Raw genomic sequence first — 14,934 nt, 5'->3', positions numbered from 1 at the left:
TGGTGCCAATTTCAGGCAAATTAAGCATTTATTCCAGTCATGTATGGTGATTTTTTTCACAGGGGAACAGTTAGGGCCAGAGGCACCAGCTTGCAAGGGTACTTGGGAACGGGCACAACATTGTGATGTCCTGATGTCGCGTGCGTGAGCATTGTGCCTTCCTCCTTAAGCCAGCAGAAGCTCCCCAGGCTTTGGGAAGGTGGTGGAAGGGCTTTTGGACCCGTCGGAGCATCACACCTCTCTCCCTAAGCTGAGCAGAAGCTTCCCAGGCTTTAGGAAAGAGATGCCAGGGGGAAATTTAGGGGACTGTCCTAGTCCCCCTAGTCCACTGACCGCACACCACTGATATATGCCTAAAATGAAAGAGGATCAAATGACACAAATCATTTTCAATCTAAGGCAGAGCTGTCACTATGGCCTTAGGATTTTCCAGATGTCCTCATCCTCCAGGTATCGGAGTGCTTTTGGCCAGTGTGAGCTCTGCTGATCCCTACAGTGACTGTTGCTGGCACAAGTTTACGAGTAGCAGTTGGCGCAGGGGAACAAGAGCCAGAGCTCAAAACATGATAGCAATAATTTCCACCCAACCTGTTCACATTAAAATAGGTATGCACCCAAGATGTTTTTAAAGTATAATGTGTGAATTGGTCCTCAGGGCTAGTTCACAGATCTATAGCCATTATTGCAGCAGAAGTTACCACAGATCTGTAACAGGAGAAAGTGCCATATATCACCTCAAAAATACAATGTTTTCCAGTGCAGTCAGTTTACACATTCAACTGGCAGTTAGTAAATGATAAAAATGAAGGGATAGATATGAGTGTGTGAACCAGCTCTAAGACTCCAATGTACAGCAAACCACATGAGCTGGACTAAAGAATAGTTTCAGGAGACTAGAAAATGGCTATGTCTCCTGTGCAAGAAATGGATGGGTACTTAAATACAGACTATTCACATATACACAAACATGTTCATTATAGTAAAGTATTACAATGTATTATGTGCAAAACTACTGTTTTATCATTTACAAAATGAAATACAACATAGACACATGTCAAGGTGGCAGGTAAGTGGCAAATCAACATGCATACATTTACATACAAAATGCACTTGCAGAGCCAGACACCAATATTCTTTTGGTAACTCCAGAGCATTAAGGCATTAAGGTACAGCAATTAATAACTCAGCACTGGAGTGCATTCACATGGTTTGGAAGCCATCCTAGATGGACAAGATTCTTGGCTTTTGATAAGATCAGTAAGGGACTTATGATCCAAGATTTTCAACCACATCTTACACAATGACTTGGATTGGTTGGTGCTCAGTGTAGGTCTTAATATTTCTGTTACAACATTAAACTATTACAACATTGTCCAGATTTATTTTTGTATCTATTGGATAATTTAATTGTTCAGTCATGAAGTATAGGCGACAGCAAAATCCACCCCATGAAATATCTCTCCTCTCCCGCTTCTTCTGGGGTCGCACAGAAGATTAGGAGGGAGCGATTACTTTTATTCAAAATTACAACCCAGTTTTAGTTATCTAATATGGAAAGAAGCTTACAATTTGTATGCCTATGGAAAACATTTACTTTTTCAGCCACAGTAAAATGCATGTGATGTTGCTCGTTTCAGTCTGCATAAATCTGTTTAACCTGTAAATTCAGTTCCTTTCTGTTTCTAACATAACAGATGACAAATCAATATTTGTATATGTACAATATTTCAAACTTTGAAACTCCCCCCCCCCCCAAACTTCCTTCACTTACGTTCTGCAAGAAGCCTGAACCAGCAGACTAGGGGTAACCTCACAATCTCTCTCTCCCCCCTCCATTTTGAGTGACTGTCCCTCACATCTACCTTCAACAATGTCCAGTCACTCTTCCACGAAGAGGAGTGATGGAGCTCTCAGCTATCTTTCTTTGGCTAACTTTCTGTACAACAATGGAGTAACTAAACTGTGTTATTTGAAACACATGCCCTAAAACATCTCATTTCTAAAGCAGCCACACTATGTTTTCTCACTTTCCTGGTCTCTATATTCACTTCTTTCAAATACCTCTGTCCACTTTATCTGTCCATTCAAGATTGCAGTATATAAATAATAATTCAGTAAGTGATACATCAGGTTTGTAAAAGGCTTTGGGTAGCCAATGTCAAAAATACAAATTACTTACAGAATTTTATCAACCTTAAAATGAGTTTGATAGATTTAAAAACACTTAAATCAGGGAAGAAAAGGCAATAAACCATCTAAATCTCACAGGAGTGTTCAATGTAATACTCTAAAACCAGCAAGAGATTTATTTTGTATATTAAATGTTAAAAATCACATGCAGAATTATAGAACATATTATAGTTTTAAAAAATACTTTAAGGATCAACCATGACAGTTTACCTGCAACTGTTTTAAAATTTCTGTGATATATATATATATAAACAAGCTGCCTTCAGTAAAATAATAATAATTAAATAACTATTTTAGAGAAGGCTGCTACCATCCATATAAGAGAGTTTATTGATGCCCTGCATCGGACAGTTTTGCATATATATGTACACGGGTGAAATGGATAGCCCACCAGTTAGCTTATAGATAATCTGGCCATCAGTAAAGTTAATGCAAACTAGGGCTTGAACTAAAGATGAGAGTAAAATGCAATACAGATGTGCTGATGCGATGTGCAGTATATTTGAGAAGATCAGTGATCCATGAAGTTCAGACCCCCTTCTGTTCTACAGCTGTACAATGGCCCTGTATATATATTACATTTAGTCAGTGACAGGGATTGTTGTTCATGTTCTTATCAGACATTTGGTTTAGAGCCCTGCAGACAGTGTCTAATGAACTCAAGTCAGCAAGCAAAGGGTGCTTTCAGCAACTTAAAACCCAACCATAAAACACATGAGTGTTATGATGTGTGGTTGCTGTTGTCGTTTTGAAAAATGGCACCATAATTGTCACTGTTGATGCGCTTATAAACAAAATGAAAGACCTGGGGCTGTGGCCGGCTGTGCAGTTCAGCTTTGATTTTTTGGGGATAGGTATCTTCTGTCAGCTGTTGCCAGGTGTCATCAATAAAAAGAAATAGGCTATACTCATCAGGAACGTCCACTTTAAACTTCTCAGCACAAAGCCGACACACATCTTCTGTGGTAATATATGGTCTCACGAGCAAGGTTTTCCCTGTACAGCCACTGTTTACTTCCTGGAATGCAACTCGCAAATAGTTCTGTGAATTGGGGAAATACATGAGAAGAATAAATATTCAAATTCAAGACCTAATATAAAAACCCCCACACAATTTCACCTGGTTTGTTGGGCTAATCAATGTGAAATATACATAGTTGTTTCTCTTGTTATTAATCAGAGGTCCTCTTGTTCCAGGAAACCTTAAGGGTGGTATACAACTAAATTTTACTCAGAGCAGATCCTCAGAAATTAATGAACCTGACATTAGAGCCATTAATTGCAACAGGTCTACTCAAAGCAAAATGTTCTCAAGCACCCTCAATTCACATAAGGCCTAACCAGTGCTCTGTTCAAATGGAATGCATATTCCATTCCACAAGGGTGCCATGGCAGACAAACTGATGCAGTAAATGTTCCCTGAAGGCAGGAACTGAAAACCCCTGCTGTAAGGAAGTGGTGTCAGGGTCCATTCACAGGACCTTGACTGAAATTTTATTCAACCTGCCCATGTGAGTAAAGGACTTACTTACTAGCCCCAACACTTCCTCTGCTTATTCATTATTAGCATGCCATGAGGATTGTACTTTTGAGCTCACTTTATTGTGTCCTGACAGCAAGCTAAGTGAACTGCAAAGCTATCATCTGTGGCCAGACTGAGTTCACTCAGCTGAGACCTGGGCATATGCCAGAGGGTGGCAAAGCGTCACTGAGCCTGCTCTGGGGAACAGTGGTCATGCTAAGAAACTCCTATTGTTGGAGAGGCTAACACAAGATGCAGCAGAGCTCAGGAAAGAAAACAAATCAGACTTTATCAGCCAGCGATGCAGATGAAAAGCATACTTTGCAATTCTACAGAGCACATGTGTCTGGCATTTGCTTTTTAATATTGAAGCAAGGAACTGGTTTCAGGAAGCTCATTTGGGAATATGATTCATGTCTCTTTTCCTGAGTCCAATTTGATAATAATTCAAGCTTCATTAATTATAGGCAAGGTCTGTGGGAGCTTTTGGAGAACATGTGAGTTGTTATTAGTTATTCCCACCTTTTTTGCATTTTCATTTAGTGGGAATGCCGGTCTTTTTTATTTATTTTGCCCACTGCAGAAGCAGTATATTTGCTTCTTCATAAATTCATTTCTATGCCACTTTTTGGCCCAAGAAAGGCCTCCAATCAACTCAAAATAAAACAATGCAAGAGATAATAAAAGCAATTTAAATGTAACAAAACCCAGAGCAGAATAAAACAAGTAAAGCACAGTCAACAGTGAAGGCGGAGGTGGGGAATAATTGCTTTTCCTTGTTAACATTTCTTTCTTCCAGTAAAATAATTAAGAATGCTTTTTTTAAAAAAGACACAAAAAGCATACGCACACATGCTGGCCATAAGCGGAAACAGACATCGTCTAGAATCTAAGGGAAGACATGAAAGGGGGAGATTTGAGGAAGGAAAAAAAGGAGGGAGGGGAGAGAGAAGGGGAGAAAATAGAAATGAGGAAGGAAGGGAAGAAAGAAGAGCCGAGTGTGCATGTTGGAACACAGCTTGTTCTGACATGAAATGAAATGAGTCATTGGAGGGAGTCTGTCAAATATAGGGCAAAATGTACATTCAGGATGCACCAACAAATACTTTTGTTTCTAAGGGGAAGAAACATCCTCCGCATTTATTCTCTTAACATGTTTGCAAGTATGGCAACCCAAATCTTGGAGGTTTTTTGCTAACCATAAAATTCAAACAGTGAAACATGCTTTAGCTTCCCAAAAAGTATCAGTGCTGAACTATCATGATACACAATGCTTTCTTCTTCTTCAGGGGGTACTCAAGGGTATGCAGTACCGGCACCTAGGACTCAGCGACATTCGTAAAGAAAGAATGTGTTATAACACTGTGACACCAGATGGCCCAGTGAAGCCCCGTCTTTCACCAGTGGAATTTCCCTGTATGAAGTTTACAGTGCGTTTAACTGAATTGCTTCTTTGATGTGTCTAGATCCAGCCTTACTTTAACAACTTCATGCTGAGTACCAGCACCTATTTTTCTAGAAAAAAAGCACTGATGATACATAAACTGAAGTTAAGCTTGATTTGCAATTCCATTATCACTACCAAGTTAACAAGCCTACACCAAAATTGCAAGTTAGATATGAAAAGTAATTTTCTCAGACCATGCAAGATCAAAGTACACAACAATTTTAACAGTATTTGTACTTCCATCTTGTTTAGGTGCTCAGACTAAACAGGAATCCTGTAAGGAGGTGTTAAGGAAGAAGCAGCTGCCCATAATCACTCCAGGATCTCCCCAAGAAGAATATGAAACTCTGCAGTCACTTCACATTCAGTGTTATTAAAGTCCTTCCAGGCACTGCAACATGGAGAAGACTCCCTTCCCCCAACGTCATGGCCACATTAGATGAGATGGTGACAGACACCTGTTTCTCTTTATATATCTGCCCCTTGCACATATAAACAGAGACTGAGGATCATGCAGGTGAGGGGCAATGTATATCTTACTGCCCACAGTTGTCTATTTCCTCCTTGGCTCAATTCCAACATTGAAGCTTAAAAAAAGGAGAACAAAAGATGGAGGGGAACAAAGGCATCAGGGTTTGTATATATTTTATTCTAACTTCACCCCATCCCTGGCTTTACCAGTGAATGGAGTGGGGACATGAATGGCAGCCCTGTCAGAACTAGTTTTGCCCTGAGCTTCACAAATGAGGGGGAACCAGAACTAACATCACCAAGGACAATCTACATCTACCACGCTGTCTGTCATATCACACTTATACTCTGCCCACAGTAGAAAAGTCATCATATGGAAAAGTCATTAACTGTACCTGAAAATCATCCACAGATGGAATCGTTCTATTTGTTGTCCTACGCTTATGCCATTGTCGGAGGGTATTCCGGGCTTCCGAGCACAGCAGCCGAGCTGCTTGTTCTTCTTGAAAGTTCTTTATCAAAGAAAGTGCTCCATATGCACTTGTCAAGTAGTAGCCACCTGTGAAGGAATCAGGAGAAGAGTGTTCCAGAGATAATTACCAACAGCTTGATTACTTATATATATATATAATCAGTGTAAAACTCAGTATGTCTGTACTTTTCCAAGACAGACAAGAGTGATCTGCTGTCTTGCATTAAATGAAAGGGGGAGGGGGAACTGTGACCCTCCAGATGTTGGATTTCCATCAGCCGCTGCCCGCAGGGCCAATGCTCAAGAATGATGGGAAGTGTGCATCTGGATAGCAACGGGTTAGCTATCAATGTGCTAGTAGTTCGTTCTTGTTCTTGTTTTTATTATGTATTTTGTGCTTTTATTTTGTATTTTTATACTGTGAAGCACCCTGAAATCTGCAGATCATAGAATAGTAGAGTTGGAACGGACACCGCCCCCGCCCCCCGCAATGCAGAGTGCAGGAATCTCAGCTAAAGCATCCCTGACAGATGGACATGCAACCTCTGCTTAAACACCTCCAAGGAAGGAGAGTCCACCACCTCTCAGAGGAGTCTGTTCCACTGCTGAACAGCTCTTAATGTCTGAAAGTTATTCCCGAATGCTTAGTCAGAATCTCCTTTCTTGCAACTTGAAGCCATTGGTTCATGTCCTACCCTCCAGAGCAGAAGAAAACAAGCTTGCTCCGTCTTCCATGTGGCAGCCCTTGAGATATTTGAAGATGGCTATCCTATCTCTTCTCAGTCTCCTCTTGAAGGGGGCTATCCAAATTTAATAAATACTGTACTACTGCTACTACTACAAATGGGGGTCTGCCATCCTTCTGAGGTGTGCAGTGGGTTTCAAACTTTGTTCCAAAGAACTAGAGTCTGGATCCAACCCTCTGAGTTGCTTTGTTCTCCTGGTTTCTTGACACCACACGCTGTGGCAAGTATAGCACAAACATCAGGAAGATTACTTAAAGCAGACTCTGGTGTTTGTTGCAGTTCTCATTCCGGCTGTACTCAAATGCTCTTCCCCATTAGATGGAATTCTGTTCATGCCCCCGCCCACCATTGGATTTCTGGAAAAGACAAATGCAATTTGTTGCAAATAGTAACACAGAGAAATCTGATGCAGTTTGGAGGCCAAGGAAGTATCCACATCCAGCTGCTTGGCCAGAAGCTGGGCCTGCTTGTTTTTGTTTTGCTCTTGGAAACAGAAGTTCCTTGCCAGATTCCACAGCTTCAGCATTCTTTGGCTCTCAGCTGCCCAGGAGGGGAGGGGCCTCTGGAATCCTTCCCCACTCCAGGCTTGGAAGGAGCCAAACAACTGCAGAGGCAGGAAACGTTTCAGAGCCACAAGCAGGAGACGTATTCCAGGCCATATTTTAAGAGCTAAATCATTGTTGGTTTGTTTTTTTGCAAATGTCACCTTAATAACAAGCCCCTTGTTCTCAAGCAACCTAAATAAAAGTCAAGAGGAATTTCTAGTAATAAAACTGATTCACATATTCTTCTCCCATTCTTTCTGCGCGGCAGAAAGAGTGTATTTTTGGTTGCCTGAGTATGAACTGGAGAGCTGCTGCTACCTCTGTGTGGCTTCTCCACTCCATGCCTTTTTGACAAAAATGACTAACCTGTGTGTTAAAAAATAATAATGAAGTGTTCCTCAAAGGGTTTCGAGTACAGGCAAAGACTATTTTACATTTGTTCAATGCATACACGATTGTGACGCACGCATTGCTGCAATCCAGAAGTGACCAGAAAGGGGGGGGGGAATGGGGGGGGCTTACACCCACTCCGCTAACACGAATGGGCCAGGAACGCAACCCCTGCACATATAACAAATAAAGTGATTTCACTATGAAACAATCCTCAATTAAAATCCTGCCTCTGTTATCAACTCTCTCACATCCTCAGTGCTTTCCCCTTTTGGTAAGATGAATATCTGCTTGCTATACAGGGCTTTGGTACTGTGGTCTAAACCTCTGGGCCTCTTGGGCTTGCCGATCAGAAGGTCGGTGGTTTGAATCCCTGTACAGTGGTGCCTCGCAAGACGAAAATAATCCGTTCCGCAAGTCTCTTCGTCTAGTGGTTTTTTCGTCTTGCGAAGCACGGCTATTAGCGGCTTAGCGGCTATTAAAGGCTTAGCGGCTAAAAGGCTATTAGCGGCTTAACGGCTTAGAAAAAGGGGGGGGGGAATCAGGGGAAAATCGCAAGACTCGCAAGATGTTTTCATCTTGCAAAGCAAGCCCATAGGGAAAATCGTCTTGCGAAGCAACTCAAAAACGGAAAACCCTTTCGTCTAGCGGGTTTTTCATCTTGCGAGGCATTCGTCTTGCGGGGCACCACTGTAACGGGGTGAGCTCCTGTTGCTCTGTCCCAGCTCCTGCCAACCTAGCAGTTCGAAAGCACACCAGCGCAAGTAGATAAATGTGGCAGGAAGGTAAATGGCATTTCAATGCGCTCTGGTTTCTGTCACGGTGTCCCGCTGCACCAGAAGCAGTTTAGTCATGCTGGCCACATGACCCAGAAAGCTGTCTGTGGAGAAACGCCGGCTCCCTCGGCCTGAAGCAAGATGAGTGCCATACCTCACAGTCACCTTTGACTGGACTTAACCATCCAGGGGTCCTTTACCTTTATCTGCTTGCTATACAGGGCTTTGGTAAGGATTGCTGAATCTCATGCTCTACCAACTGAACAAGGAAATGTTTTTCTTTTTCAATGAACTGTCATGCAGGAGGTGGGATGACCATGATAATGCTACTAAATGTCAATATGAATCTGAAAGAAGACTTGTGGTAATATCCTGGCCTCTGAAGGAAGCCTGCTCTGAAATACAAGTTATTCCTGAGGTTTAGGAAAGCTAATTTATAAGCTTCCATAATTCAAAATTCTCAGTAAGTTAAAACAAAGTTTTCCATATTGGAGAAAGAGAAAATTGAAGAGAGAAATTGTCACAATATCATTTCAGACCCTGCCACAAGATGTATGGCCTAATCTATCATTTCAAACTGAACTAAGGCTGCAACCCTAACTTCACTGACCTGGGAGTATGCCCCATTGAATTCAATAGGACTTCTGCGAAGACACGGTTAAGAGTTTACTGTAAATCAGTACCGCCCAAGTTGCTAGGCCAAACGACAGTTTCCTCCTTCCAGAATCACAAAGAAAAGCATCTTACTATTTTTAATTAAAAATACCCTCTCTCTATGTGGGTAGGAACACAAGGCTTTTTATTTTCATTGGTTGGGGTTATCTTTATGTTTTGTTTGTAGGCATTACTCGATAAGCTGTGGCAACAAGTTAGAGGCTTTCAGGATTCTTTTAAAGGCTGTCTCTTCAGGCAGGCTGCAAATAAACAAATTCCTGGCAAAAGAGTCATCTCAGAGCTTCAAGGACATTTACCTTCTCCGTGTAGCAAGGAGGGGTCCAGCAGCTCCATCATGTACTCAATTTCAGCATCTAACTCCAGCATGTCACACTGAGCCACAACGTAGGTCAGGACTGGCAAAAAGTCATCAGCTCCATACATCCTCCCTTGGCAAAGGGTGAGGAAGAGTGGGGAAAGAAAACATAGGCATTAATCACAGCCCCCTGCCAGTTTTGTCTGCCTCTTTCCATGTTTAAAGGCAGCCTTCTGCACTGCTGCTTCCATTCAGCTGAATCATTTTAGATTCATGACAAGCGAATTTTACTCAAACATATATGCTATTATCACAGGATCCATTGGTAAATGGCGTTTCTGTGTGCTCTGGCATCCATCACGGTGTTCCGTTGCCCTGGAAAGCCGTCTGTGGACAAACGCCGGCTCCCTCGGCCTGAAAGTGAGATGAGCGCCACAGCCCATAGTCGCCTTTGACTGGACTTAACCGTCTGGGATCCTTTACCTTTACTTTTTACCATTGGTGTAAAATTAAAGAGAACGTGATTCTAGGACAGGCACACATATTCATATACTTTATATGCCATCACTGGACTGGATAAGCAGATTAAAGGATGGCAACTGGATGCAAAGTTAAATACTTGTAGTGCTGAGGTACTGTACTGAAGTAAGGTAAAGGTAAACGTACCCCTGACTGTAAAGTCCAGTCGCAGATGACTCTGGGGTTACGCGCTCATCTCGCTCTATAGGCCAAGGGAGCCGGCGTACAGCTTCCAGGTCATGTGGTCAGCATGACTAAGCTGCTTCTGGCGAACCAGAGCAGCACATGGAAACGCCGTTTACCTTCCTGCCGGAGCGGTGCCTATTTATCTACTTGCACTTGGTGTGCTTTCGAACTGCTAGGTAGGCAGGAGCAGGGACTGAGGAACGGGAGCTCACCCCGTCGCGGGGATTCGAACCGCCGACCTTCCGATCGGCAAGCCCTAGGCTCTGTGGTTTAACCCACAGCGCCACCCGCGTACAACTCAGTTAAAGCTTGGAATTTGTGCTAAGCAACTGCCTTCTGGTTTAAGCAATGTCTGGATTAAGCAATGTCTGGTTTAAGCAATGTCCATGTTAGCTCAGCAGTGAGATGTTCTTGTGGGGCTCTTGACCAGCTTCATCGTTTACTGAAAACTTATTTGCGGAGCTAGCTTGCTCCAGGTGAGTACAATTCTATGCTACTACCCCTGGGTGGCTGGGACTGTGCTCATACTTGCAGTAGAATTCTGTTCCACCTAAAAGGATTAGCCACACCTTGTATACCTTGCAGCACCCTAGAATGGGAAAAGCCTGCACTAGTCTTTGGGCATAGATTTTTTCAAGGCTCAGACCATTTTCAAATTATTCTCACTAAGCTTCTAAAACAAGTGTGATGTAACACCATGTTTTTCACAATGCAAAAATGGGTGGAATTCAATTTCACACTTTTCTAGCCCCTCTATCTGGACCATCACTCCAGCTTGCCAGATCCCACCCACCTCATGTGCTGTTCTCCTGAAACCCTCCAGGCCAATTTCAGGAAGCATGCGGAGGGTGCAGGAATTCTAGCAAGCGATATTTGCATGTGTGTGCGCACCATTCATAATTGGCAGGACCACACATGTATTTGCCCATTTAAATTGTGCCCTTTTTGTATCAGACTTTAAGAAAAAGGCATGAACTGGCACCAGTGTCACAGGCCATTTCTCACACTACAGCAATGCATACATAGTGTTTGAATACACGATTTAAATGCAGAACCAATGCTGAATTGTTTTACTGCTTTCACAAATTACTGTATTCAGAAATGCCCATCTATGGTGAGCTAGATTCCCTGTTGTTTTTCCCATCGTGCTCCAATATCTGGGCCCATCAATCCCTTTTTAGTTAGTCTCTTCTTAGCAGACACTGCCTTCAAGATACCTGTTACACCAAAGAGTCACTGCAACATGCTAGAAATAGTGCAGGTATGAAAACAAACAAACCAAACTGCAGACTATCAGATTACAAATTACAAAACCTGTGAGATAAAGAAAAAGGGAGATTTGAAACTGTTGTGAGATAAAACATTTGCTCTTCCTCCAGAAGCTTCCTGAACAGCAAAGAAATCTTTGGTCAAGAGACAGCATTTACCTGAATTGTTTTCCATCACAGTGTAAATTAGTTTGCAGACTCGTAGCAGCAGCATGACTTTCTTTTCAGGAGAATACATCTTCTGCATGGTCATGAACTTGACTTTAATCTTTTCAACATCTACAAAGTCTGGTGTTGGGACAAACACCCCAAGCTCCTGAGGATTCCGTTGTCGGACAAGTTGAAGGTTCTCTTTCAACTGTTTCCAAGAGCCGTCAGCTGTATGGAACTCTTTTAACATCACCTCGACATGACCCTTGAGGGGCTTCAGGATGCACTTATGCATGGCCTTCTCCAACACCACATCTGCAAAGAGACAGGCAAACTTGGTTCATTAGCTGGCCAAGAACTGGCCATGATTTTTGCTCTCTTGAGGGAGAGAAAGAATGGAAACCATTTACTGAGGCCAGAATAATCATTTCGTTAAATTGCCAGGTTCATTTTTAATGTCAAAACTAGTCCTAGATGCATTCTTGACAGGAAGAAAGACAGTCCACAATTCAGACATCATCTTTATTCATGCTAATTTTTTAAAAAGAAAAACTCTAAAATAAAGAAAGTCAACGGTGCAAAATACAGACCCTATTTGTATGAATGTACAAAGAGCCCTGCTGGATCAGCCCAAAGGTCCATCAAGTCTAGCATCCTCTTCCCATAATAGCTACCCAGTTGCCTCTGGAAACCCCACAACAGGAGCTAAGTGGAACTGCACGCTCCCCACCAACTAGCCTTCAGAGACACACTGCTTCCAGCAATGGAGACAGGGCTCAGCCATTGCAGCTGTTAGCCACTGATAGCCTTACTCTCCGTGAACTTGTCCAATCCTCTTTTAAAGCCACACACATTTCTAGCTATCCCTACATCTCGTGGGAGCAAATTCCATAGTTTAACTATGTGCTTAGTTTTGTCAGCCATGAATCCCATGTTCAGCTTCACTGAATGGTCCCAGCTTCGAGTACTGTGAGAGCCAGAGAGTAACTTCTTTCTATCCACCTTTTCCACTTTCTTTTTTTTTAAAAATATATTTTTACTAAAGATTTCTTTGTTTACAAAAATACAGACATTGCTTCAAGATCAGTTTCATTTGTTGTGAGACATTAGTGTTGCATGCAGTATTAGGTGGGGAAGAAAAGAGGAGAACGGAAGGGGAGGGGGGATGGTGGGTGGGGAGGGTGCGGGTGGCACTGCTTCTCTTCTTCTACTTAGTGTATGTGTGGGGTTTTGTGTCATTGTCACTTGTGTGGGTTCTCTTTCTATTCGCTTGTTGTATTTCCTTGGTGGGGAGAGAGGTTGGGGGTGGCCTAGGGTGTGGTTGGTTGTATTTGGTTGGCTTTAGTGAGATTTGTTTATGCATGTGAGTGTGTGAGAGGGTGGGTTTTTGGTTAGCCAGATTGATTTGTATGCTGTTGGCAGATTTTTGCTGTTGTCTTGTTGGGCTATGTATGTGATAAAGGGGACATACCGTGGTGAAGGCATCTTCTTCTATTTGTCCCCATGTCAGTTTATTGGTTAGTTTTTCTACGAAGGCTGTTTCCCATACTATTTGATACCATGGTCCAAGCTTACTCCTGACAGGTCTCTCCAGTGTCTGCTTCTAGCTGTTGAGAGTAGGTTGGTTATGAGCTCTTTATAATGTGAGTGGGCATTATTATCTTGGAAGATGTTCAGTAGAGCCAGTTCTGGGGTGACTTCTAATACTTGCTTAGTTATTTTGAATATTCCGTGATGTCCAGAAGAGTTGGATTTTGGGACATTCTCACCACATGTGGAGGTATGTGCCTGTGGAGATGCATCCTCTCCAGCATTTTAGTGAGGTTCCTGGGCATATGAGCACTAGTTCCTGTGGTGTTCTGTGCATTTGGTTCTTACTTTCTAGACTGGAGATGGTGTTAGTGAGGGTTTCCACTCTGGAGGTCAGGTTGCTGATTATTTTCTTCAGGGGAGTCACTGTGTTCTTCAATAGTTCTGCTAGACTCGGTTCCATTTCCCTCAGGCCTCATGTTGTTGTTGGGTTGTTGTCATCCTGGGGCTATGTTGTGGTCTCAGTGCTGTTCGTCATCTCTCTGGTTGGTGCCATCTCAATCTCCCTGGTGACCTTGTTTTGAGATGTGGTGGTATCTTTTTGGAGTGGTGTGTTGTGCTTAGGAGTTTTGGAAGTGGTGGTTCCTGGGTATTGTTGTGTTGCTGAGTTGAACCAGCATTGTTGACTGGTGGCTTTTATAGAACGTCTGGATTATGCGGCTATTTTTGTCATGTCAGGGCTGTATTTTAAGGACTTCTCTAGGGTCACCGTACTCGCCTCAGTGATGTTGGCGAAGCCGGAAGCAGACAAGCAGACAGGCAGAAAGACAAGCAGAACAGACAAAGAGTTGACATAAAGGGATTAACAAACAGAGATGCAAGAGACCAATGGAGTGGGGCCAGAGGGAGGGTGTGTGTGGAGGGGGTTGTTCGTGGACACACCCCTACACACTCATACACACAAATGGGGGAGTGGGGTCCAGTTAAGGGTGGGAAGTGGGGTTAGGATTTCGTAATAAAAAGTTAAAAATTAAAGGCTGGCAGGGTAGTATTCAAAAATCAAAAAGAAAAAGGGGAAAAGAAAAAAAGAAAAGGAACAGTAGAGTAAAATAAAAAGGGAAAATAAAGGAAAAAATAGTAATAGTAATAGTAATGATAAAAAATTGCAGTGGTAATTCGAGTTATAGTATGAGGTAAGGTAAAGGTACCCCTGACCATTAGGTCCAGTCGCGGATGACTCTGGGGTTGCAGCGCTCATCTTGCGCTATAGGCCAAGGGAGCCGGCGTTTGTCTGGCACACAGCTTCCGGGTCATGTGGAGAGCATGACTAAGCCGCTTCTGGCGAACCAGAGCAGCGCACGGAAATGCCATTTACCTTCCCGCCGGAGCGGTACCTATTTATTTACTTGCACTTTGACATGCTTTCGAACTGCTAGGTTGGCAGGAGCAGGGACCGAGCAACGGGAGCTCACACCATTGCGGGGCCTCAAACCGCCCACCTTCTGATCGGCAAGCCCTAGCCTCTGTGGTTTAGACCACAAAAGTGGGAGTTACTATTGAAAGTGGATGGCAAGATATATGTATGAAGGTGTGTGATATTATTATTATTATTATTATTATTAGTTGGGCAGGAAGGAGAGAGAAGAGAAAAGGAAGGGGATGGGGGATGAAAAGAGCAGGGATTTTATGAGAAAGAAAGAAAGAAAGAAAGAAAGAAAGAAAGAAAGAAAGAAAGAAAGATGTTGAGGTGGT

General features: G+C 42.8%; 1 protein-coding gene across 1 annotated transcript in view; it reads right to left on the bottom strand.

The window, feature by feature from the left end:
- Window positions 1–974: 974 nt before the first annotated feature.
- The window catches only part of RIN2 (Ras and Rab interactor 2), a 56,564-nt gene continuing 42,604 nt past the window's right edge, over window positions 975–14,934 (bottom strand). The window contains exons 8-11 of the mRNA XM_077933544.1: window positions 11,662–11,967; window positions 9,531–9,662; window positions 6,026–6,189; window positions 975–3,232 (exon numbers count right to left, since the gene is read on the bottom strand). Of these exons, the coding sequence (XP_077789670.1) occupies window positions 2,912–3,232; window positions 6,026–6,189; window positions 9,531–9,662; window positions 11,662–11,967 (923 nt within the window). The 3' untranslated portion in view covers window positions 975–2,911. The remainder of the gene's footprint in view (window positions 3,233–6,025; window positions 6,190–9,530; window positions 9,663–11,661; window positions 11,968–14,934) is intronic.

This window comes from Podarcis muralis, chromosome 8 (genome assembly GCF_964188315.1).
Source record: "Podarcis muralis chromosome 8, rPodMur119.hap1.1, whole genome shotgun sequence".
NCBI classification, from domain to species: Eukaryota; Metazoa; Chordata; class Lepidosauria; order Squamata; family Lacertidae; genus Podarcis; species Podarcis muralis.
Note: the sequence above shows the minus strand (reverse complement) of the source record. Positions and strands in the feature narration are given on the sequence as shown.